Here is a 25920-nt window from a genome sequence, read left to right as displayed (position 1 = left end):
ACCATTCATTTTAAAATGTTGCAAGGATTGAAACTGTTCACACGAACGTGTATCTGAGTGTATGCAAAGAAATAATTAATATACTTTTAAAATTATTATATTGCACATTGTTGCACCAGAAGTTACGTACGCCTATTTAGCATTAATATGCAAAATTTTGGATCTTGGCTAGGTAGGTTGGCCCATATTTTTAAGTCCAGTTCTTGACGTTAAAATAATTTAAATATTTCCTTTCCATTGTTAAGGAGAAATGCTTAATTTTCCTCGTCAAATGGTATTGTTTAGCCTGCACATGTGATTATTTTCTGCTAGTGAATAGCACGTGGTGCTTTATACCATGTTACAATAATAGGATATAAGAATATATTACCAAATACATTACGTTTTTTCTAGTCATTCACATTGGCTTACATTGGCAAGGTTCATTACCCCTGAACTCCCCCTGAAATGCAAATTCTTTACCATATATTTGTCTAAAAAGTATTTTAGAGGTTACCCATGTCACACAAGAGTGTGTTTGGCTTTCTCCATCAGAAGGTCCTCGACTCTTTTTTTAAAGGAGTCGAATATGACTATAACTAAACAATCTATGGGCGATGGAAAAATAGGTAATGGAGAGGAAGCTGTCTTCTTGATTCTTTCGTCAGGGTACTTCTGACAACAGTTAATACATTCTGCCACATGTAGACTATTTCTGAACATCCCTGGCCTTTTATAAGTTTTGTACTTAACTTGGACCCGATCCTTGGTTGCTTGTACTCTGGCTCGGCCACCGGCGACTTGGTACTAGGCTTGGTATAATGACTGGACGAAACGTTCAAAATGTTGGTGTATTTTATATTTCAAGTTCAGTTGCTTTGAAATGGTGATGAAAATGATTGTACTGGAGTACAATCACTTCTCAATGATTTAACGGTGCTGTTGTTAACACAGTACCTCAGTGAGCCGCAAACAAGATATTAGCTAACAAAAGCATAACCCAAAATATGGTTAAACTACACATCTGGGCAAAAGAAGAAGAAAAACTAAAACTCCCAGACACCTCTGCGATTAAACGCTTAGCCAATGAGTAGGCAGCTGTCAATTGGCCCCGAGACGGATATCCTGTACATGAGTTCTCAGAAGGGTAACGTGGGAAGCTTTGGTTTTTCATTTCGGATTGCTCTTTAAAATTGATCGAGCGCCAGTGCAGTGTGGTACAAGTTGCTTTGTATACTATGTGACATGTAGCGTTATATCATCTTTCGTTTAAAATCTGTCATGTGGGGCCATTAAAAGTATCCGCCTACAAAAATACAGATGGATGGGAGAGTCTGTGCGAGATTTTATTCATAATTATGTTAATCTGATAGTGATTGATGTTTTTAACTGGTGATGAGATAAGAAGGAAGGATCGTAAAAAATGAACATGTGTTGTCATGAGTGGAAATTGGAAAACATTGCGAAAGCGACGTTTTACGTGCAGGTTCTGTGACAGCATTACGGAGACCCCGGAAACTACGTGTTTTAGATGAGGACAGGCAGGATGCAAGGTACTGTACAATCTGTTATCGTATAACGTCCGTGTTGCACAAAAGTTCATTTTAATGCGATAGAAGGTAAAATGACTTAACGACTCGTTTATCTTGTTTTCACCTGACAGCGTTTGGGGAATCATGCACGAGGACCGTGTCAGTTTTACCAAAACTTAAGTTGAAGCCAGAAGTTCGTCAGTACCTCAGTAATGCATTTCAGAATAAAGAGGTGAGGCTTTTCCTTGTGTCTTTTCGTGATGTTATTGCAAAGACCGAAGCCCGTACCTAGACACTGTGCTTCAGCTTAATCACCAAGACAAACTCCGTGTATAACATCCGGGAAGCTGAACTAAGCCACATAATAAGATGAGGGTGAGTATGACGTTGTTTAAAAAAAACCGCCAGTGATTAACGTAGTATCTCGCTCTTGCGTGATGAGCTTTTTTTTGACGCCTGCTCCATGTTGTGTCCAGTTGCTGACCGAAGTGGATGAACAGGAGGCAGAGAAAAAGTTCGAGGAGCTCCTCACCTACCTGTCCCACCCCCCGGGCTTCACCTGCGTGAGAGCCAGCACCCACCTGGAGTCCCTGGAGACCATCAGAGAGCAGCTGGTGGAGGAGCTCCAAAAGGTATTGGCTGGAGTATGATCACATGGTCACCCGGGTTGTGGGGGCTCTTGGCTCTGTTCTGGGGCCTGTACCACGAAGCAGGATTTCTTGCTTATCCAGATATGTCAGATGTAAGGTAGTCTAAGCTAAATGTGCGCGAACGAAGAAAAATTTAAACTGAGGTACCTTATATCCGACAAGCTATCCGGCTAAGCAAGAAATCCTGCTTCCCGAAACGGGTCCCTGGTCTCCAGATCAGCTGTTAAGAATTAAACCATCTGTAAATAAAGGAGGGAGATGGGTGTGTCTGTCACTGCCTACAAATGCATACAAATGGAGAAGCATTTGTCATTTGTCTGTTTCACCAGCAGGTGGCATGGTCCTCAGGCGTGGGGCCAGTCCCAATATTTACACACCCACAGGTTCCCGATGTTCTGCTCATCCGTGTTACCGGACCCCTGTAAGTACAAAGCGTAGGAAGCCTCCCTGTACGGGGGGGCTTGTTGTTTCTGGGGTCCTTCTCAAAGAGTCCCCCCCCCCACCCAGATGTTTCAAAAACTAAATAAATAGCTAGTACTTAGACTCAAAATATTGAACCATTTATTTCATTAATATTTAGCGTACTGACTGTTTGTGGCTAACTGGGCCGCACACAAATGCATGGTTTGAGTGATGGAAAACAATGGCACTGTCCCTGCATATGAAATGTCAGCACTCAGCAGAATCTCGTCTGTGGCACCAGAACAGCCAGGGTGGTCAACTAGTTAACTTAATTAAAAGTGTGAAGTTACGTAAGCTGTAATTTTAATTACGGACAGCAGTTGTATGAACAGGAGTGTGGTGTCTGGGGTGAGTTTAAGGCCTGTCCCAGCATTCATGGTTCATCCTCTCCACCCCCCCCACCCAGGTCTGTCTGCCGGCAGAGGTCAGAGGTCATCGTAGGAGCACAGTGTGGGAATTCCGTGCTGCGGGGGGCTCACGTCTTTGCGCCTGGCGTTTTGTCTGCCCCTAAATGTAAATACAGATTGGGCGTGTGTGCATATGTGAGTGGGTGAGAGTGACAGAGAAAAGGGAAGGGAGACTAACCCAGTGCATGTGTCCGTGATCGGAAGGTCGTAGGTTCAAATCCCAGGGTCAGCAGAGTGACGACACCGTTGGGCCCCTGATCAACCCCTAATTGCTCAAGGAACATGGCTGGTCCTGCTTTCTCACTTTGGATAAAAACATCTGCTAAACTAATATTATAAGATTAAATTCTTAATTCAATTGTTATACATGCCTTAAACAGTTCAGAAGTCCACTATTTGTAATTCCACTTCCATTCAAAGTACAATGCTAGTGAGTTATATATTATATGCTAATATCATGCTGTAAGATCTTTTCATGTTAACTGAGAATTATATTTGAAATAACAGATCCGTGGCTTACCTGAAAGCAGATTATTGTCTAGCATTAATTGGGTGACATCTGATCGACCATACGGGACCGGTGGGGGGGGTTATTGATCTGCAGTCTCTTGACCACAGACATGAAGGCTGGGGATTCAGTTGCAGTTTGCTCCGACGTCGAGGGTAGGTGCACGCGGGGGGCGACGGACTTCCAGGGCAGGAAGGTTTTTCTGGGTAACGGGATTGCTGTGATGAGCCGCGCGGAGATCTTCCAAGCGGATGAGCCAGTCAGGTGGGTGGCAGGTTAATGGGGGGGCCCAGCTGGGGAAAGGAGTGGATGGCCATCGGGAATAACGCTATCTGTCTGTGCAGGGGGGTGGCAGTGAGGGTGCAGGAGCCTGTGTACCACAGCCCCTGTTTCGATGGTCTCCTGCCCAGACTCGTCTTCCTACAGGTACGCCCTGACCCAGGGGGCTGGTCCATGGCAGTGGACTTCAAGGGGCTGGGAGGTGGCTAGGGGACTCTCTGGATGGGATTCCAGTCTGTCACAGGGCATATGATATTACTGATATTATATTAGCTGTTTGGACATACAGTGCCCTCCATAATACTTGGGACAAAGAGACATTTTTCCCTGATTTACCCTTCTGCTCCACAGTTTAAACTTTTGAATCTAACAGTTCAGGCGTGATTGAAGTGCACAATCCAGATTTTAATTTAAAATTGTTTGTGCACATTTCGGTTTCACTGTGTAGAAATTACAACCCTTTTTATGCATAATCCCCCTCATTTCAGGGCACCTACATGTCGGGACATAGCAGTGCTGTGTATATTAAAGCAGTCGTGTTCAGTACTTCACTGCATGTCCCCGGCATGCAGTGACTGCTTGAGGTCTGTGATTCATAGACATCAGCAGGTGCTGAGTATCTTCCTCCTCCTTGTTTTGGGGGATTTGGTCCCTTTAAGTTTCCTCTACAGCATATGCAGGTCATGCTCAACTGGATTTAAATCGGGTGATTTCCTGGCCATTCAAGAGTTACCCGTTTTCTAGCTTTTGTGAATGACGCTGCTTGTTCCTTGTATCTAGAACCTACCTTCGGTGGTGGTGAGCCATGTGTTGGGTCCACAACCAGGTGAGAGGATCCTGGACATGTGTGCAGCCCCTGGGGGGAAGACCTCGCACATCGCCGCCCTGATGGGGGGTCAGGTAACCAGTCCTACGCAGTTTAAACTGAATTCTGCAACAATGAGCCTTCCTTGTGTTACACAATGCTACCACTAGATGCCGCCATTGCACCAAATGTACATACTCATACTTTACCTCCCCTACTAGGGGGAAGTAATGGCTTTGGATAAGATCGCCAGCAAGGTGGAGCGGATTCGCCAGAACGCCTCGACCCTGGAGTTGGATTGTATCGCGGCTTACTGTTTCAACAGTATCCGGGCTGTGTGTGCTGATCAGGCCCAGGTTCCAGGAAATGGTGGGACCCCCAGCCATGATGTAACACCCCCTAGCTTTAGCCGCCATTCACCCCACATTCCCCCCTCCCCACCTCTTCTCGTGCTCCAGGCGGGCCACCCTTCCCCCCAGAGAGTTTCGACAGGGTTCTGTTGGACGCCCCCTGCAGCGGCCTGGGCCAGAGGCCCAACATGGCGTCCTCCTTGAGCCTGCGTGAGGTCACGTCCTACCAGCCTCTGCAGCGCAAGCTCTTCCATGCAGTACGTGTCTCCCCGGGTCACATGGTCACGGCCATGTGACACCGGCCTCGCTCCTTGGGTCACCTGCAGGCATCCTTTCCCAGTTTCGTCCCCCTAATTAAGGAGTTGCAGTTCTGTGAGATGTTAGCTAGCCATTGATTACATTTACATTTCATTTATTTCGCAGGAGCATTTATTTAAAGCAGTGTACGTTGACTTTGAGAGAGCAGGGTCATCCAGTCCCGGGGGTAACTGGGGGTTAAGGGCCTTGACCAAGAGTCCAAATATGACATCACTGTGCTGCGCGGCGAGAACAGCAGGCAGAAGTCGTACTAGGCGGAATTAGCGGAGAAAAAAACACTCGATGTTGCGGACAGGAAACGGGAGCCCAGTGAACACAATTTGGACTCACGGTCCTCTTCGTTAGTATATCTGAAAGTTCGTAAGCTGAACGTTTGTAAGTAGAAGAACATCTGAAATTTACCCTCACTTTTTGTCATGATTTCAAGTGGTTTGCTGTTAATATATCACACTTATTTGTGTAAATAACACTTTAAATGAAACGAGGGCCAGCATTGGGCGCTTTTGCCTCGCCTATCCAGGGCTGGAGTAGAGGTGCGCCGATCCGATACTTGGGATTGGTTTTGGTGCCAGTCCAACAAATGTCCCCCACAATGCAATAAAAACCTTTTTACATTGTGGGGACAATTTTTCAGGTCCTCACAAAGATCTCTGAATGTAATCAAAAAAGTAAAGTGTTGTATTTTGTTTGGTTACTTATGATTAAGGTTCGGGCTGGGTTATGCCCACAGGAATGAATGGAGAGTCCCCATAAAGATATAGTTACAAATGACCATCTCCTGTGATGGGACGTTCCCTCTTCCTCACACCCCATAATTTCCTGAGACAGGCTTCAGGCCCTCTGCAACCTTGCACTAGATGAGCCGTTGAAAAACAGATGGGTTAGGAACGTCTGTAGCGTGATGTTTTTTGCCCGGTTTGACTCTGTAGTAGAAATTGCTGCATGAGCAGTGACAGCGACACCAGCAGAGGGCAGCATGACCACTCAAACCTAACCTGCGAGATGGTAAACTTCGTTTGGATGATGTGTTTAAAAACATGCCCAGATTACTGTGGGGAGGTCTCTGCTCTCCCCTGTGTGTAAAGCACTTCTTCAGAAACTGGCTGTATTGCAGACAGATTTACCAAAGACACCATTTATCCATTTGTTCATCTAGACATTTCTGCTGAAGTCATTCTGCCCAGTTTCCTTGGCTAGTCATTCCTCCCCTTAAACCGTGAAGTTTTCAGCTAAATCTGGATGTTTAGTTCCTACCAAGTCAAGTTTCTGCTCATTTTTACAGGCTTGATCAGTTAAGTTTTACCAGTAAATGGTATTGTTAACAAAGTGGAAGTATAATGTTACCCATTCAAACTGGAAATCTGTACTGAAGAGACGGGGAACTTCCTGGCACTCAAGCCTCTAATGTTCAGCTTAAGAGGCTTGGTTGTCAGCATGACCATATGCGCCTTCCCATCAGGCCGTGCAGCTGCTGCGGAGGGGCGGCACCCTGGTGTACAGTACCTGCACCATCACCCTGGCAGAGAACGAGGAGCAAGTGGCCTGGGCGCTCTCCACCTTCCCGAAGCTGACGCTACAGCCGCAGGTGAGCGGGGGTCCTGGCTGGGGTGGGGGTATCGTGGCATTTGAGCCCAAACTTGGATGCTTAAATCTGGAGATGGCCCAACTGGCCCCCAGCGTCAGATTGGGGGGGTGGATTCCCTGGGATGGTCCTGGCTCATGAGGCAGCAGCATTCGAAGAATCAGGCATTCAGAGTTCAGAATCTTTTGTGTCGCTGCGGTTTACCATACGGTCCTGGAATAAGAACATTAGAACATACATTTATAGAAGTTTAGAAGTTTATAGGAACTTCTAGAAGTCCCTTTTCCTGGCCCAGCTCTCGGGTGACCCAAAGCAGGTCCGCTGAACTGTTTCGCTCTGCCTCTCAGCCTTCGCCTGATTTTATACCTCTTAATCGTTTAGTTCTAACTTAACGCATGATCAGTTAAGGGGGTGTGTCACCAGACTTTAATGCAATGTTAAACTGGCCTAGAACAAATAGTTTTTTTTGGACCGTCCAGACCCCTCACATCGGAGGAGAGGGGATGCTGGGGGCAGGCCTATCACGTGACCAGCGCCGCCTGGTCCAAAGGTTTAGCCCGCGCCATGATCCCAGTGACTCGGACCTGGTGGAGAGAGACCCAAACAGCATCCTCCAGCAGGCCAACGCTGACACCATCGGCTTCTTCATAGCCAAGTTCCAGAAGACCTGAGTGGCAGCCCACCCCAGAGGGGGGAGAAACCCATGACAAGCAGCTCAGGAAGCCTGCAGGAGTGAAGTACGAATCGTTCTCGCTGACCGGAAACCATCCCCCTGTGACACCGGCCAGGAGCACCATATACGGAGCACCCCCCCCCCCCAACGGTTGTCTTGGAGATGGTGACGGCACGGCTGTCATGGCAACGGCTATGTGACGGCAGACGGGGAAGTTGAGAACGGAGGAGAAAGTGATTTATCACTCAAATCGCGTCTTACTGGGCGGCGACAGGACTGAGGATTATTTTTAGAGGGCAGGTTCTGCGTGGGGCTTATTTTGAACACTTGTGTGCTGTATTTATTATTTTTTTTTGTAGTACTATTGAAATAAACATTTTGCAGTCCTTTAAGTGGTGTTCTTTGTTTGAATGACAGCTCATATGTGATTGATTAATGTGTGCAAGTTGCTGTTGGTATCCAAACGGCTACTTCACCCATCCTCCAGACCACTATTTATAGATCCAGTCCTCAGGGACCCCCAGTCAGTCTACATTTTTGTCCTTTCCCAGCTCCCGTACATTCAGGACAGTGAACACCTGACACAGGCTTGCTGTGCTGGTGTGGAAACGTGGACTGTGTTGAGAAACGCTGCCCCAGGCATTACACATGTGGACTGGTGTTTATCTCTCTGGTTATTCTTACCCTACTTCTCATTGGCTGCCGGTGGTAAAGGTTAAGAACTACAAACATATTAGGCTGGGAAAACCACCCAGAAATGATCTTCAGACTTCCTGGCAGGAAATGAGCGGGTGGGGGGGGGGGGTCATTTTGGCACTGGCACTCAAGTGATTGTGGTGAGGGTTGTCATGGTGACCCCCCCATGTTTGTCCAGTAACAGCCCTAGTCCCGGGATCTGCCTCTTACCTCTGCATCCACGGACGTGCATTCTGTCCTGCTGGGGGGCGTTGTATGTCCTGTTTCAACCATTTTAAAAACAAAACACACCAGATGCAGAGGTTCTGATACATTCTTACTGCCACCCCACTCCTATTCGAATTTTTTATTTCTCTAGTTATCTTAGCTTGACCGCATAGTTTCAATTTAGATGCAAATATCAGGCCACCACACACCCGACACTATGTTAATTCCATAAAAGGGGTCACAGGCTGTGTGAAAATGATACAACTCGAAGCACAATTTTTACCAGAGAGAGACACTGAGTATATTTATCAATATTTACCCAATAATTACCTTAATTTGGGGTGGGTTTCCCAGAGACAGGAATAATACACTCAGAGATTCATCTGAAATTACGTGTCAGGGGATGTTGATGTGGCCACACAGCCGACGTCCTTCCAGAACTTTCCGTTCCCCATCCAGGTCTCCGGGCCTCCCAAAAGCATGTACACGTGTAACATAAGTCACACTAATATTAATGTTAATATTTACCAGTGCAAAGCTGGAGGTGTTTGTGATGAAGGCCTATTTTAGTCCGGCGGACTTGTGGTGACAGCTAGTGGAGAGCTCCGCCTCCAGCTGGATGCCGAGCCAATCCGAAAGCTCTGGGGCTAAGAGGTGTCTATGCATCACTCAAACTAGGCCTTAGCGTATATGAATATTTATTTTGTCAATTTCAGGCGATAAACTTCAAAAAAGAAGCTGGAAATCCAACTCAAAGCAGAAACAGTAACGTCCCACTTAATATTGAGTCCAGATCTCTGATCTAACTCCTTACCCCTGCTGCCCAGACAAATCTGAAATTCAATTTCAGAATCAGCAAATAAATAAAATGAAATTAATTTTAAAGCACCGAGGTTGAGAAGGAGATCAGGTCAGACTTCAAAACAAAAGCCACTTTCCTTTGAGTCTGTGTCGACAAGTTTATTTTTTTTTTATACATCTATGTACATTCAAAATGTACATTCTTACAAACATGGAATTCTACCGGTGCTGTGCAGTGGCAGGACCGAACAAAATAAAACAACAACAAAACAAACGAAAGCCGGGAAACTGAACGCGATTAAATGAAGATGTCAGTGGAGTGACAGTGCTGGCAGTTCACACCAAACAGAGAGATGTGCATGTTAAATAAGACTCAAACAGCAACGTCATGCCGCCCTGGTTTAAATTGAATAGAAAAGGAACAGAGGATGAACAGGAAGTAGTAATTCCTTGTTGCCATGGTTTTAGTTGCCATGGTTGTTTTAGAATATGAGCATGTAAGTCACAGCTGCAGAATGGACAGTTAAATAAATAAGTTAAAATCGATTTTACAGTGCAACCTTTCCTACGAGTTCCTCTACAAAGGCATTCATGAATTATATACAAATGCATATAAACTGACCAAAAATATATATATATTTAAAAGCTCTTGAACAATTGGACATGTAGAGTACCCAGCACAGACTTTTCTGGTCACATATGATGAAACTTGGACAGAAGGCTTAGAAAAGGGTTCAGAAAGATCCAAACGTATGACTAAAATCTTCAATGCAAGAGAAAAACAGGCATATAAGTGTGTTTTGCATATGTGTCTGTATAGGACGTACAGATTTACATCCAGTTTGCTTTGTAGTGAAAAGGTGAGACATTCCAATCACTTATGAAAGAAGATCATCCATGAGATGCCCTCCATCTTTCCACCACATCACTGCTCTTTTGAAGGTTCTTTTTTCCCTTTTTTAGAGCAGGGGTGTCAAACTCCAGTCCTGGGGGGCAGAGCCCTACACATTTTTGGGTTTCCCCTCATTTAACACACCTGATTCACCTCCTTGCACCTCCTTGTGCTAATTACCACACAGCTCTTGAGCTGAATCATTTATGGCGGAACAGGGAGAATTAAGAATTAAGCTACACAGGGCTCCGCGCTCCCAGGACTGGAGTTTGACACCCCTGTTTTAGAGTGTGGACAGATTTATGACTCCTGCAGTCTGTTTTTGGAGTACATCTTTCAGGTAAGGCCAGACGGCCTGGTACAGGTTGCGTACAGGGAAGCCCCCATATGGTACAAGGTTTACTTGGAATTCCATTGGTGCTATGCTGCACGAACATGGTGACCCTGATGTTCCTGACCGATAGGCCACCCATGCCCCGGTCACATGTTTGGGATCCCAAGTGTGTGGTGTGAGTGTGTGCATGCGTGTTACAAACTCCCCCCCCCCCCGCCACCCCAATGTACACAGGCTGGACTGTGCTGGCTAGCATCATATAGCAATACTGCTATCGTCTTGTAAGGCAAGACTACTGATATCCTCCAGAAGGACACCAGGAGCTGTCGGAGGACCAGAAGACAGAAGATACAATAACAAACAAACAAACTAAAAAACTTAAACAAATAAACTTAGACGTTACATTTAAACACAAAACAAAGTTGCATAACATGAACCGTGACTAAACGGACATGACCCATGCGGACGGAAGCTTCTCGAAACCCCGGTGGGTGTTTTTCACTCAACGCCCCCCCCCTCCCCCCCGCTTCATGAAACAGTAGTCTATTTGCAACGGGGGGGGGGAGGCACTCACAACAGAAAAATAAAAATTAAACAAAAAGAGGAACAGAAAATACACCAGCGTACCCTTTACAGAAACGGCTTCTACGATTAAAAATGAAGTCTAAAAATATAAAGATTATCTCCTTAACACACATCAAAATATATTGCGGATATTATTTTCCTAAAAGTGTTGCCCCAGCCCCCCAATATGCCATTTTATGCCTCTACACTAGTACCCACCCCAAAGATTACATGTAAAAACATTCCAAAACGAATGCACAGAATTGCATATATGAAAGTGGTGATAAACATAACATATTTTGCTGTATGTGCTGCATATCTCAACATTATATCAGAAACTTATCCCTCACGGTTTAGATTTCACATTTTACCGCAACTCGACACACACATGTCGCTCACAAGTGGAACGCAGCACACGGAACGGCAGTCACACACACACGCGTGTGTGGATATGTGCTCGAAACGTGGATACCTTTGAGTTTTCTCGTGTGGGCACACACCCACGGAAGTGTACAGACTTTTTTTCGCCCTCCTTAAAAAAAAAAAAAAAAAAAAATGATGCTGCTATTGAAGTGGATACGGGCGTTACCACAGAAACTGTTGCCATAGCAACTGTTGCTATGGAGCCTGCATCAGGGTTCGAGGAGGGTCCCGCCGGGTCCTAGGAGAGGCGGATGTGAAGACAGGCACTATTGGGCATAAGCGTCTCTGGTCCATTCGCCAGTTTCCCCCCGTTTCCGGGCCTGCGCCTCCCCATCGCGGTCGCGGTTCCGGTAGTATTGATGGTGGTGATGCTCCCGGGTCCCCCGAGAGTGGTGCCCTCGCTGCCTGTTTCGTTCGTTGTGGTCCTGCTCGTGGTCACGGCTGTCGCTGCGGTGATGGTGATGATGGTGGTGATGGTGATGATGATGATGGTGATTGTGCTCGCGGTGACCCGCTGCTTCGGGCCGCGATGCCGTGCCTGCACCCGGCCCCACTGCTGCCTCCGCCTCCTCGGGAAACTCCTCATGGGGCTCTATATAGGCCGAGTCCCGGCTCTCCGGGGTCTCCAGGTCCAGCGTCTCTTGCCGGGACAGGCGCCGGCCCGACTTGCTGCTGCTGCTCCGATGGTGATGGTGATGGTGGTTGTGGTGCTCTGTCCGTGTGGAGGAGGAACGGTGGTGCGTGTGCTGCGCCCGCCGGGAAACCTCCGGTGCCTGGGGCCTGTCTCCACCAGCCTCGGCCTCTGTGTGGCACGTGTGCTCCTCCCGTAAGGGCTTTCTGTCCCCTACAGCTTTGTCAGCCTTCTGCACGCCCCCGGAGCCCTGCGTCACCAACACACAGTCTGTTAGCGACGTTAGCATAACGTATCAACAGGGCCGGCCCATCGTGTAAGCAAACTAGGCAGATGCTTAAGGTCTAGTGGCTACCGGGGGGCCCTCAGAATGAGAGGGGAGATAATAAATGACAAAAAGGTTAATCACATTATGTTTAGGGCCCCGAAAAGGGTTGGGCCAGCCCTGCATGTCAATAATGTATGTCAATTAACATGAGTAGTAGGTGCTATGTAATGGACAAGGTTCCGCCCATGTGGTCGGCCCACAAGGTCCCAGTGACAAAAAGCATGACAGAAATAAACAGTACAAGACATAAAATCACCACAAACCTCCTGCCACTGAAAAAGACCACATCTACCAAGTAAGTCAATTTCACGGGGAATTTCCTAGAGAAGGTTGAACACAAAACTGTCCAATCAGAGTGGAATATATGGCAAGTACTGCTTCAGAAATGTGTGCTGTTTCCTCATGGGTCGTTACTTATTACCAGAGAAACGTGTATATGTAAAAAGCAGCTGAAATGACATTCTAGTAACTGTAAAATTGTATAAGGAAATCAAATGTCATTCACACGGTGAGTTATAGGCAAATGAAATGCACTGTTAATGCATTTAGTAACATAAACCAAAAATTTATAGTAGGATAAGTCCAGTGTCCGGCTCGCTCATTACCCCTTCCCCTCCTAACCGCATAATCTCAAGCTATTAAATGGGATCGGTTAATGAATTTATTTAAAATAAAATCTAAAGATCCAGCCAGGATGCTTTGCTCTCCCAGAGTAGTTACTGGACCTCTGAAAGGGTATACCTCATCACACACAGCTGCTTTGTCAAATCTTGTACCTGCAGGCTGGCGACAGGTGCAGGGCTTGAGGGCACAGTATTGGCATCCAGCTTGGCCTCCAGTGAGTTGGCGGGGCTGCAGCTGGACGGGTGGGTGGATTTCCAGTAGGCCTCAAGGTAGTCAGCCATATGCTCACATGCGTCCTCCAGCTGATTCTCATCCAGGATGATGTCAAACATCTCCTTTTTGGGGAGTGGGGGGAAGGGGCAGTGAAGAAAAGGTTGTTTACTGAAATTAGCAGTTGGACACGTGTAAACTGGTTAGGGTGGTTAAGAGGAACAGAGAGAGGAACCAGTGAAACCAAAAATGGTGACCTCTCAAGCCGACTCTCCTGAAAACTCGGTCAGGCACCAGAGGTGTACATAGGGGCGGGCCTCAGGGGAACAGGCTCAGGCTGAAAGCTGATTGGCCCACAGAGTGCCTCCAGCACTGTCATTCACCAATTCAAAATATACCATTGACTAAGGACAAGGTTGGCATCTCTGTATAAATTATGACCCTTCTTATGCCCACCCCCCCTTTAAAAATTCTATAATCATCCCAGTTAGGCATGCTGTGGGATGTTCACATGAATATTCACTGACAGCTGTTGAGTCTTCCATCCATTTAAAAATCACCCCAAAGCACTGACAACAATGCCCTCTTCTATGATTTTAGTGTACTTTGTACTGGACTAAAACGTTTATAAGATGTTTTTGTCCTAAACTGTGTTTGCGCCTCAGGATGAATCAGGTGACGTGGTAGAGAGGGGTCAGAGGTCACCGTGGGGTCTCATGGGAAGGCTGGCACTCACGGGCGGACACTGCGCCAGCTTATCCGCTGCCACCATCTGCACGTTCAGGTGTTTGGCCTGGGATTTCCCCCTAGACTTGATGAGCCTCTGCAGGACCTGTTCGGGCACAGGAGAGGACAGCGCGTACAGTTACCGAAAGGCTGCAGCTCTCTTGCTGTGGGAACGAGGAGAAAATGACCTCAAATGGAACAGTCTAGTACTCCTGTATTTTAGCGGTGTGTCCAGCTACATCGTTACAGACAAGCAAGATCCAAGGATCTAGGACTCAAACAAAAGGTTGTCCCACACTCCTGGATTGGGATCAGCCCCCTCCCTGACTCCTGGGATGGGATCAGCCCCTTCCCTGACTCCTGGGATTGGATGAATTAATTTCCTTTTTCCTAAAGCACTTATCCCCAAGGACTTCTTGGACACATGTTGCATCCCAGTGACAGATAAGGACCGTTTGGCCTGCTGCCATAATCTGGCCGCCTAGGTAACGAGGGTGAGACAGACACAAACTGAAATCGGGGGGGTAGAGGGGGGACGTGTGTGTGTTTACCTTGGGGGATGAGATTTTGACATAGACGGTGATGGGTGCTAGTGAGGTCTTCCCCAGCTGGGCAGGGTGGTTGATGGTGTCCGCATCCAGCACCACCAGCTGCAGGGTCCTCGCCAGCTCAAAGATGCGCTCGATCTCGCTCTGCACCTCGGCTGTGGGGACAAAGATCGGCTGTAATACCCCATTTCTGCTCCAGGAAATTCACATTGGGTATTGGAATGAAGATGTTGCTTTGATGAAGCTGATTTGCATTTCTAGACACACCAGGGTGCTAACCAGCACCATGGAATGCACCAGACACCGAATGGATGTCCAGAGATGTTACGGTATCCTTTTAAAAAACAATAACATAAGCAATAGGAATCAGGGGATGAAGAAAGGCATACTCATTGAGCCATGGGTCACACATTCATCCATGAGGGGGAGGCCGGGTCTATGCTCAGGAGCGGTCGCGGTTTGGACCTTGGCCCAGAAACACCACAAGCTGGGAACGAACGGAACCACGACAATCCTGAGCTGGGTCGCTGAGGACAGGAGAGCCGGGAATAGCACGTGGCAGGACCTACTAATACTACACACCGCTGCAGCAGTAGCAAAACTGCACGAAAAAAAACAGCCCATTCCTTTGTGCTGCGAGTCCTTGGGTACATACAGTCTCCGCTAAAGCACAAAGCGTTACGCCAAGCGTTCTGCGCCGCTGATTATGGGAGTCGGCCGATGACAGATTACCGCCCCCACTCTGGGTTCGGCAGCAGCCATCTTGCTTTCATTATATATCCGAAAACGGCCGGGCCAAAATCAGAAGGGCCCTGACCGGACGTAATCACCATTCTCTTCCCGCAATGGTGAGATTCAGTCAGTTCCCCTCTCACCAATGACTGGACCATTAATTAAAAACAGTTCCTTTGAAACAGATCTCTTTGATCTGCCCCTGCCTCTAATCAGTAAACAAGCTAGGATCTTGAAGCAGGCACTTTGACAGCTCCTGATAGGCATCAAGCCCGTCCACAGGCCTTGGAGAAGTGGCGCCAAGTGGAAGAAGACCATAATGTGCCGTCATGCAAGAGATTACCTCTCTTCTCATTCAACGTGACACAGCAAAATACATCAAGCATTTTCAGTAACGTTGATAAACATTAAAGGCTTGTCTGATATATCTATAAAGACCGGTGATAATGAAATACAGGGTGAGGCTTCACTGGTGAGTGCTGTCTACTTCATTCAAAATCCTGGGATCAGTACAGTAAATCGTAGATTCTAAATCGATCCAGAATATGTTAATATATAGTACAGCAATAAATTCGAGAAGGTGTCGGGGTACGGGGGGACCCTTTACCCAGATTCAGGGGGGTGTCAGACGATGATAGGACCCCTACCCAGATTTGAGAACGGATAAGGGTACAGGAGTACATGAGAATTTGAGAGGGTGTCAGAGTACAACATGGCTCTTGCACAAATTCAAGAAAGTGCAGAGGGATGGGAGAAGCCTTACTCAGGATCAAGGGGGCATCAGGGTATTGGCGGACCCTTACCCAAGTTTGAGAGAGTGACAGCGTACAGAGCAGACCCAGTCAAAGATTCAAGGGGATGTCAGGGTGTTGGAGAATCCTTAACCAGATTTGAGGGAGTGCCAAGAAATGGGAGGCCTGTACTCAAATTCCACAGGGTACCTGGGTACAGGATAACCCTTAGCCAGATACAAGTGGGCACTGGAGGATAGGTGGGGTCTGGGTACAGGATAACCCTTAGCCAGATACAAGTGGGCACTGGAGGATAGGTGGGGTCTGGGTACAGGATAACCCTTAGCCAGATACAAGTGGGCACTGGAGGATAGGTGTTGTCTGGGTACAGGATAACCCTTAGCCAGATTCAAGTGGGCACTGGAGGATAGGTGTTGTCTGGGTACAGGATAACCCTTAGCCAGATACAAGTGGGCACTGGAGGATAGGTGGGGTCTGGGTACAGGATAACCCTTAGCCAGATACAAGTGGGCACTGGAGGATAGGTGGGGTCTGGGTACAGGATAACCCTTAGCCAGATACAAGTGGGCACTGGAGGATAGGTGGGGTCTGGGTACAGGATAACCCTTAGCCAGATACAAGTGGGCACTGGAGGATAGGTGGGGTCTGGGTACAGGATAACCCTTAGCCAGATACAAGTGGGCACTGGAGGATAGGTGGGGTCTGGGTACAGGATAACCCTTAGCCAGATACAAGTGGGCACTGGAGGATAGATGGGGTCTGGGTACAGGATAACCCTTAGCCAGATACAAGTGGGCACTGGAGGATAGGTGTTGTCTGGGTACAGGATAACCCTTAGCCAGATACAAGTGGGCACTGGAGGATAGGTGGGGTCTGGGTACAGGATAACCCTTAGCCAGATACAAGTGGGCACTGGAGGATAGGTGTTGTCTGGGTACAGGATAACCCTTAGCCAGATACAAGTGGGCACTGGAGGATAGGTGTTGTCTGGGTACAGGATAACCCTTAGCCAGATTCAAGTGGGCACTGGAAGATAGGTGTTGTCTGGGTACAGGATAACCCTTAGCCAGATACAAGTGGGCACTGGAGGATAGATGGGGTCTGGGTACAGGATAACCCTTAGCCAGATACAAGTGGGCACTGGAGGATAGGTGTTGTCTGGGTACAGGATAACCCTTAGCCAGATACAAGTGGGCACTGGAGGATAGGTGGGGTCTGGGTACAGGATAACCCTTAGCCAGATACAAGTGGGCACTGGAGGATAGGTGTTGTCTGGGTACAGGATAACCCTTAGCCAGATACAAGTGGGCACTGGAGGATAGGTGTTGTCTGGGTACAGGATAACCCTTAGCCAGATACAAGTGGGCACTGGAGGATAGGTGTTGTCTGGGTACAGGATAACCCTTAGCCAGATACAAGTGGGCACTGGAAGATAGGTGGACTGTTAGTAGGATTCAAGGGGATGTTGGGATGGAAGGGCCATTACCCACATTTGAGAAGGTGTCAGGAAACGGAATGAATGTTATTTGGATTTTAGAGGGTGGCAGGATACAGTACACCATTACCTAGATTTGAGGCTTGCCTCAGGACACAGAAGGACCCCTACCCAAATTGGAGGAAGCCTTGAGGAAGGGGAGGAACCTTACCCTTATTTGAGGAGCCATCAAGGGACAGAAGGATCTTTATTCATATTTGAAGGGGTGTCAGGTAGCAGGAGAACCCTTACCTAGATTGGAGCGGGTGTTGGAGCGCTCGATGATGGCATGCTTGCTGGGATTGTTCAGCACAGAACGCTTGGCCAGCGAGATGTCTGCTGTGACTCGCGTGATGGATATCCTGCCAAAGGGAAGGTGACAAACAGACGGGCAGTGACAGCCACTTCTGGGAAGTGGGATGGTGAAGGAATATAATTACAGGACACCCCCAACCCTCAACACATGCATTTCACAGTGACCTTTCCCCTGCCTGAAAGAATTTTGCTTAAGTCAGTTAATCAGCAAATATGGAGGTGGGATTCCAATATCCATCTAAACTTGAGTATAATTGGCTGAATTAAGTAAACAGTCCCACTCCCCCTCCTTCAGGGCCAATAAATGCAAGCAGAAGTGGGTGGGGGTTAGGGCCTATCCTATTAAGGAAATGAAACGCAGCCCCATGACATCTCCGAGCAGCTAAAGACGCAAGGGGCCACGTTCAACAGTGTCTCTGGGGAGGGCAGAATACCAGTTAGCACTCTTTCATAAAGTCCCTCACTGCTACCCACTGAAAGAGAAAGAGAGAGAGAGAGAGAGAGAGAGAGAGAGAAGGAGAAAGAGAGAGAGAGATCCTGCTCTGATGAGAGACAGACTCTTAGATTCCAAAGAAACAGGAAGTCAATCAAAAGTCCATTTAAGCAGAATGCTCCTGAGAGAGAAGCCATAACACACAGTCCCCGTTTCCTGGCCTGTGGAAATCCGGGGTGGGAAGCCGAGGCTGGAAAAGCAAAAATGGTGGGGGACTCACCTTCCCTCGAATCGGTGCTTCAGGAAGTCAAATAACGCCTTCTGCATCATGTCCGTCACCTGAAAGGAAGAACACGGAGAGTAAGGCTCAGAAATATCTTGGCAAACGTCCTTGGACTGCGTAATGCCAGAAGACAATGCAGGGGGGAGGGTTTCCTGACCTCATACCCCTTCAACGAGGGGCCAACGAGGACCACAGGTCGCATGGAAGGCACGACGTCATATGGGGGCACGTGCTCCGTCTAAAGCAGAGAAGAGCAGCAGTTAGACATCGCCAATGCAATCGCCATCGAACCATCCAGCCCCCCAAATCACTCAGTGCCCTTCTGAACAATGAGCCAAACATCCCATCAAAACCCAGCCTATTCTGGGGAGGTTGGGAGGGGGGTGTTATTTGTTGTGGGTTCTCTGATATTCCAGAGTGTTCTGTTTGATGGTGCATGTGCACCTGAAGGGGGGGATAGTGGGAAACGTGCAGGAATGTTCGTCTCACTGCGCAGCTGGAGCTGAGGGGGGGGGGGGGGGACTTCAGGAACATCCACGGGTCAAAGGTCACTGCTGGAAGCGGGACACCAGAGAGAACACTGCATATACAGAGCAAAGAGACCACACTGTACCCTGCGTGCCACAAGCAGCACGACCCCCTCTGGGGGCGGGGCTATTATTAGAGTCACGCCTGGGGGGGGGGCACTGCTGCCGTAGCTTTAAGATGGGCTCTAATTCTGGACCTTTCCGAGGAGCTGCACAAGTGGGCTAAATGGTCATATCGATTTCCCTTGATGTTGGCACCTAGAAGAACAATGATAAGAGCCGACTCGAGAACTGCAGGGCAGTTGGATCTGGTCGAAGACCCTGCATTAATGCAGCAAGTGTAATGACAGCACCTCCAATGTGCAGGCGGAGCCTGCCTGACCGTAGCTCCATCAAGCTATGAAAATGGAGAGGAATCCCTATTTGCATGGCGCTTCATTTTGTTTTCAATTCCGCCCGGGGGCACTCAGCTTGCCTGTGGGAGGGACGATAGGATGGGGGGCGATCGCAGGAATGTCACAGGAAAGGAGGGAAAATCACCTGAGAGGAAAATTTCTTGTGAAGGAAACAGCCTTTGTTTCCTACATCTATAAAGTGAGAGATTCTTTTGGAAAAAAAACTATATTTAAATTTTTTCATATATATTTTAATATGTATAATCACTTTACCCAGATCCAGCTGACCTAGAACTTACCAGAAGTTTCAGTTCAGAAAACCTCTGTTTGGTGGATAGCACTCTGCTCTACTGTTACACAACAGAAACATTCCTGCGGTGTCCCCTTAAGCAGCCCAGCAGTCCTGCCTCAGACCCGGTCCTGGGATTCTGGCTGCCAGAATCATGAATTACTGAGGAAAATTAAAGACTGCAAGTCCAAAGATACGAAGAGCCCAAATCTTATTTTCTCAGCGTACAGTGAGGTCCATCTTCGTAAGCGTCACCAAACGTGGGGGTGGGGGGGCAAAGAAGAAGGGTGAGGAAAAGGGAGAAAAAGTCTTATCTGTTAAAAAAAAATGACGGTAAAGGTCAGAGGCCACTGAGGTCACAGAGGTCACGGAGGTCACAGAGGTCATGGACGTCACGGAGGCCACGTTCCTTATACTTACCGACTTCTGCTTCAGCTTAGCTAAGGAAAGGCGGAAGGAGGAGAAGAAAGAGAGTGATTAAGGTTGGCATGCGTGATGCAAGCGTCCCATGGGACCACGTGCGGGGATGGCTGGGGTGGGAGGGGGGGGGCGATGGCGCCACGCTCAGCAGATACAGGCAGGAAGCCGCGCGGACAGGCGGGCGGGCAGGCAGGCGGGAGGCGTCGATAGGGCCGTTACCTTCTTAAAGAAGGGCATTCGTTTCTCTTTTGCTAGGGGTGACATGACACTGTTTGGGCTGGCTTTGGGGGACCGCTGCTGGGCCGGGAGGTCACTGTCCTCTGCCTCTAAGCCTGCGGCGTCTATGTCAATGGCTACGCACAGACAGACAGGGTGACTGTCACACGCCGGGCCAAAGGCGGGACACGGGAGGGGCCCCAGAGACAGAACATGGCAGGCTGGAGAGGCTAATCTATGTAAATATCACTGTTTTTACAGGAGCAGTTCTGGAATCATATTTCTATCCGGTCATTTATATAACAGGTATCATGCATTTTAGATCAAAGTAGTATATGCTACACTTATGTACAGAGTCATATTACAGTGCAATAGTACAGTATAGTGCAACAGCTTTGTGAGGTATAGTTCTACAGTATGGTACTAGAGAACTGTAACATATAGTTTTATAGTACAATACTGTAGTATAGTACAGTATTAGAGTATAGTGACATATTGTACTATATACAGTACTGGAGTATAGTGACATAATTCTACAGTACTAGAGTATACTATATATACCACATTACAGTACTATTTGAATACTGATATAGTACAATAAAGTCACGTTACTGTATGCTACTGTGGCAATTATTTCTATTACAGTTATAGCAACTGTGTATTATATATAGTTACCAACAGCCTAAATGTGACTAGTCACTGAACTGATTCCACCTCAACCGTATTCTTTATACTGTATGTATGTGTGTGTGTGTGTGTGTGTGTGTGTGTGTTTGTGTGTGTGTATGTCTATGTGTATATGTACATATATATACACGCACACACACAAAATCTAAATATAGATATGCATTTATAGACTGACTCAGCCACTGTGAGAGCACACAGGTGAGGTGCTATGATTAGTTGTGAAAAACATGACCAAGACCAAGGTCATCCATGGAATTTCAATACACTACCCTCATTTTTTTTTTGGTTAATAATTTGAAGTACTAATTATTGACTGAAGAATAAGTCAGTAATTCCAAGTAAATCACAATCAAATTTATTTGTATTTTTTTTTTTTCGGCATACAGCTATGCTACAGTTGCAGTGGATCAAGTTCTCAGAAAGGCTCCGCTATGACATCAGAGCTGTGAATCCCCGCAGCACTGCATGACCTGTGGTTAATACTGAGGGCAGCATTTTGGGGATTTCATATAGGAAAGGACAACAGGTCATTAAGCACTGGGATTTAATTACAACCACCACTCAGCATGTTGGACAACAGCAGTTAGCTGAGGCACCTAATACGAATAGCATGAAATAACGCATTCAGACACGGATAACAAGCTGTCCTTTGACATCACAGCATACTCCTCAGGTCAGGGAACTCCCAACAAAAGCAGCCTCTGATGTAGGCAGCCCCTAAGCTCTTCAAATGGATTCAGTGTTGATCAATATCTGATGCTTACATAAATAAAGGTTTTATAATTGAAATGTACTATAGGTCGACTGTGACCTCATTAAGTCATCAAGAAGGAGGGTTTTACACTGTGAGAAAACTGGCTGGCTCCAACCTACCAGACGAGGGTGGGGTGGATTTCCTCGAATTGGGAGCGATGTCACCCAAACTGGATGAAGAGATTGCTCCAGATTTACTGCCGGACAGAAAAGGAGGAGACTTCAGACTACTGAGTCCCAACCGATCGCTCCATCAATCCAATGTTTTTGGCTCAAATGAATTACTGTCGAAACCATCCATCCATCCATCCATCCATCCTTTCATCCCTCCATCCATCACAGCGTCACAATGAGTCTGGACCCTATCCCAGGCAGCACACAGCAGGAGGCAGGAGACACACATACACACACAAACACACATACACACACAGGTTTGTAATTATATCTTTGTGGGGACTCTCCATTCATTTCTATGAGGAAAACCCTAATCCCAACATGACAACATTAACCCCTACCCAGCCCTAACCTTAATCATAAGTAACCATAAAAAATACCAGACTGTTGGCATTTTTACTCTTTTGATTGCATTCACAGATCTTTATGGGGACCTGAAAAATGGTCCCCACAATGTAATATAAACATAATCCACAAAGACACACAGAAACACACTCAGAGTGTGAGCGACGCCCCCTACCTGAAGTGGAGCTTGGCCTGTTTAGCTCGCTGCTCGTGCTGCATGCGCGTGTTCTCCAGCTTCACGGGGCTGGGGATGAAGCCCAGCTCGCAGCCCTCCTTCACCAGCCGTCCTATCCACCAGTCATTGTTATATTTCTGCAGGGGGGGTTTAGAAGGTGAGATCAGACCCCAGGGACCACATGCTACCGTTACTGTCAAGATTAGACATAAATGAGAACCCAAGGAGCTCCCTAAATCACTCATGGTATCCCCATCCTAGGTACACCAGATTTACGGGCTCGGGGTGGGCGGCCCACAGTTCCTCTCCGGTTTGAAAACTTCTGAATCATTATCGCCATCACCATCACTACAATCATCACATCATCATCGCCATTGTCATGACAACACAAAATCGGCAAGCACCTCCAGGTGTACTTAATTCTGCTCGTGCTCAGCTCTTAATCATTTTAATTCAGTAAGTATTTAAGAGACCTCACGATGCCTGGAGAGGAATTTGCTGGGCAACATCATTGATAATTAATGGACTTTTGCTGGCTTCCAAAATTAATTTGGAGCGGAACTCATTAGTCCTTATGGGTGGATCCTTCCGGACTCGTAGGCTGCGCGTCCTGGGGGCTGCTCACCTCTTTGACGTGAAGGAAGTCTTTAGCCTCAAAGGAGATAGCCATGCCGGGCACGGGGACGTCATCGTCCTGGGCGGCGATGTAGCTGACATTAGTGCGGACGGCAAATGCGACTGGTTTAGTCTGGGGATGAGAGCCACGCAGATTGGTAATCAGGCTGTACACAAGAAAACCGTAGCTAACGGACCCTAGGACAGCAGGTGTGCTTTAAGCTCAGCATTTGGTGTGCTGTCTGGGGGATCTAACGACCCCTTTGAACAGAAAGCATACCTTAAAATGGCCGTATCGGGCCCCCACTGTGCTCATGTTAGTTCAGACGTTTAGATTCACTGGCAGGATGGATGTAGCCCATAGAAACCTCTCATCCCACAATCTCCGAGTACAGTTGGTTGGGTCGGGCTGGGAATTATCTGGGGGAGCTGTGTAATATCCGAGTAATCTTTCTGTTTACTGCTCAAAGGTCTAGTTGATACTTCACTTTTCCGCGTGTGCTTTCGTGCGCTTTTGGGCTGGAGACGGCTTTCCGCACAGCAGCTTGTGTCCGCATGACATCGCATTTGGCTACGGATGCGAACGGCCTGGTCGGCGCATGCAAACAGCGGCGACATTCCCCCAGACCAGGAGAGGGTAGATGTAGTACATGTATTACTACAAGTAGTGTAGTGAAACGAGTAAACGTTTCTGAACAGTTTTAAAGTTACTGTACTAGTCAAGGCTTGGGTGGTATTACGGTAATAAGATTTTGAAATCCTTATGACAACATTAACTTGCTCGGTGAATTTTATGGCCAAGATGTCAAACTGGTGGAATAGTTACAGTAAAACACTGTATACCTCGGTACAATGCTTGGAGATCATGAAAAATTAGATATGTGGGCACCTCTAACCCGCTTATACAGCAGCTCACCATATCTACCACAACAACAACAATTTTACCTCAACTCATTCATCATTGACTGTTGATCTGTAAAAGTCCGTGGTACCACCTACCTGAAATACGTAATCAATTATCTTACACGCGTGTGGTCGATGTGCACGTATGCACAAGGTTCCCGCTAGACATAAAAATCTAGGTTACATGGGCACCGACTGCAGCTAGCCCTTGATGACGAAATTTACGTCATGCCCCTTTGTCTGCAACCGAAAGTGCAGGCGTAAAACTGACGTATGAATTGGCCTTAAGATATCAGCGCAAATTTATGGCCCAAAATTTATTTGTTTGTTTGTCTATTAGGTTTTTTTATTGGACGCTTTTATCCAAAGTGAAACATTTGAGAAAGCAGGGTTGGTCAGTCCCTGGAACAGTTTGGGGCTAAGGGTCGTGCTCAAGGCCTCAACGATGACATCACTCAGCCCGGGATTTTATACCCGTCTACAGCCACATGGGAATCGGCGCAGCTAAAAATGCATCCCTTTAATGCGCCCCATCTGGGCAAATGCTGCGAGGCTGTATCGCAAGGTATGCGGGAAGCCCAGCGATACGGGTGAGGGACACATCTCGCTAGGAAGATTACTGACAGCAGAGGGCAAGCCCTCCTCTTCTTCCTCTCTGATCGTTCCAGTCAGATACTCAAGCCGAGCCTGAAGGGGGCAGTAGTGAGGCAAGCCCAAAGTGCTTAGACTGCAGAAACACCCACACACACACACACAGACCGGAGAGAGATTAAAAGGCATTACGTAACCCTACCCTGGCATATGGAGGTGTGTAGAAAGCATGCAGGACATCACCCGTGACACGCTGAGTGCCCCGTGACCAGAATGGTGACACACTGGAGTCTACCCAGAACAGGCAGTAAGAAAAGACGAAGGGTACCAGCAGGAATGGTATAGTATGGGCCCAAAATCACAAGGATGCGTTTAGCTAGAACCCTGGGCACTATTGTCTTGTAAGCCAAGGTTCAAAGTTAAAATGTCAAAAGGAAGGGCAGGCATCTAGTCACGACTGTGGGCATAGCCTGTGGTCTATAGGTGGTGCGGGGCTGTGGGAAGGCAGGCCGGGTCGGGGGATAAACAGCCCAGACGGCCTCTCCGCAGAAGTGACCACCCTGTCGGGACGAGCCGGACACTCATTTCCTGTGCCCCTTGCAGACCGGATGCCTGCTCTCTCGGAAGTGGCCATCTGTGGCAAGAGCTAGGGGGGGTGGGTGGGCAGTGATTGACTGGGGCTTTGTAGATCCAGGGATAGGAAGTGGGTACTTTGGCAGCTTATAGAAGAACACAATTCACTCCGCCCCCCTGGTGGGCGAGGCTACAGTCGCTAGGCATTCCAGACAAGGATCACCACAGCAACGGGGGAACGCCTTCCCCGAGGAGCGACTCTCCAGCTGTCGATTGGTCTGTTCCCGATAATCTTTGGCCAACGTAGGCAGATTCGACTTGCCGCTAAAATTAGTACCCTGTCGCATAATGTAGGCTGCCCGATCGTTCGATCACGAATGAGGAGGGTGCGACTGGCTATTTTTGTCAGGGAAGCGATGGCGGCATTCAAAATGCCCACGGACGGTCCATTAAACTCCTTCAGGGTAAATCCAGATGCAAGGAGCCAGAATCCAAAGCAAAACACTTCAGCAAAACCATGAACCCCGGGGCCCACGTTTCATAACGACCGAATTACACGACATGTCCATGGTGCACGACCCCACCACGCGAACGACTTCACTTCCCCCTTGTCTGTCTCCGGTCGGCCTTCACCTCGCCGGGGGTTTTTAAAAGATCTTTCACGGCCCATTACCATCACCATAGCAACCGACCTCAACAAATCAATCTTCCTCCCTGGGGAGATCACCGAGAGAGCATT

At 47.7% G+C, this 25920-nt stretch overlaps 2 protein-coding genes and 1 long non-coding RNA gene across 19 annotated transcripts in view; 2 read left to right on the top strand and 1 right to left on the bottom strand.

The window, feature by feature from the left end:
- The first annotated feature begins 1077 nt into the window (after positions 1-1077).
- nsun6 (NOP2/Sun RNA methyltransferase 6) lies at positions 1078-7937 on the top strand. Of its 9 annotated transcripts, none has more exons than XM_049000990.1 (13): positions 1078-1126; positions 1466-1532; positions 1643-1743; positions 1988-2143; positions 2491-2582; positions 3030-3136; positions 3649-3802; positions 3883-3964; positions 4598-4717; positions 4844-4991; positions 5081-5229; positions 6750-6875; positions 7352-7937. In XM_049000990.1, exons 2-13 carry the CDS (start codon positions 1511-1513, stop codon positions 7541-7543), a joined length of 1449 nt encoding a protein of 482 aa, XP_048856947.1. In that variant the 5' UTR covers positions 1078-1126; positions 1466-1510; the 3' UTR covers positions 7544-7937. The 9 variants fall into 9 exon arrangements, with proteins under 9 accessions (XP_048856947.1, XP_048856946.1, XP_048856949.1 ...); XM_049000992.1 differs by having other exon boundaries at positions 1099-1196; XM_049000989.1 differs by having other exon boundaries at positions 1098-1532.
- Positions 7938-10983: 3046 nt separating this feature from the next.
- The window catches only part of LOC125724036 (voltage-dependent L-type calcium channel subunit beta-2-like), a 58875-nt gene continuing 43938 nt past the window's right edge, over positions 10984-25920 (bottom strand). For 6 of the 9 annotated variants that reach the window (XM_049000942.1, XM_049000946.1, XM_049000947.1 and 3 more), the window contains 11 exons: positions 23125-23247; positions 22500-22636; positions 21926-22002; positions 20369-20502; positions 18676-18756; positions 18516-18574; positions 17740-17849; positions 14533-14684; positions 13992-14087; positions 13198-13380; positions 10984-12343 (listed from right to left, as the gene is read on the bottom strand). In XM_049000942.1, coding sequence (XP_048856899.1) covers positions 11729-12343; positions 13198-13380; positions 13992-14087; positions 14533-14684; positions 17740-17849; positions 18516-18574; positions 18676-18756; positions 20369-20502; positions 21926-22002; positions 22500-22636; positions 23125-23247 — 1767 coding nt within the window. In that variant the 3' untranslated portion in view covers positions 10984-11728. Of the gene's footprint in view, positions 12344-13197; positions 13381-13991; positions 14088-14532; positions 14685-17739; positions 17850-18515; positions 18575-18675; positions 18757-20149; positions 20170-20368; positions 20503-21925; positions 22003-22499; positions 22637-23124; positions 23248-25920 lie in introns of all 9 variants that reach the window. The other 3 variants (XM_049000945.1, XM_049000950.1, XM_049000949.1) reach the window with 1 other exon arrangement.
- Positions 16235-17033, top strand: LOC125724100 (uncharacterized). The gene is made up of 3 exons (XR_007387147.1): positions 16235-16366; positions 16481-16594; positions 16994-17033. It is a non-coding gene; the product is annotated as an uncharacterized LOC125724100 (long non-coding RNA).

This window comes from Brienomyrus brachyistius, unplaced genomic scaffold, assembly GCF_023856365.1.
Source record: "Brienomyrus brachyistius isolate T26 unplaced genomic scaffold, BBRACH_0.4 scaffold54, whole genome shotgun sequence".
In the NCBI taxonomy this organism is placed as follows: domain Eukaryota; kingdom Metazoa; phylum Chordata; class Actinopteri; order Osteoglossiformes; family Mormyridae; genus Brienomyrus; species Brienomyrus brachyistius.
The sequence above is the reverse complement of the archived record's forward strand: the minus strand, read 5'-3'. Positions and strand labels throughout refer to the sequence as shown.

Coding starts and splice junctions, on each gene's coding strand:
- nsun6 (XM_049000990.1), top strand. CDS start 1,511: ATGAGGACAGGCAGGATGCAAG. Junction 2,144..2,490: donor TGGTGGAGGAGCTCCAAAAG/GTATTGGCTGGA, acceptor CTGTTTCACCAG/CAGGTGGCATGGTCCTCAGG. Junction 3,137..3,648: donor CGTTTTGTCTGCCCCTAAAT/GTAAATACAGAT, acceptor TCTTGACCACAG/ACATGAAGGCTGGGGATTCA.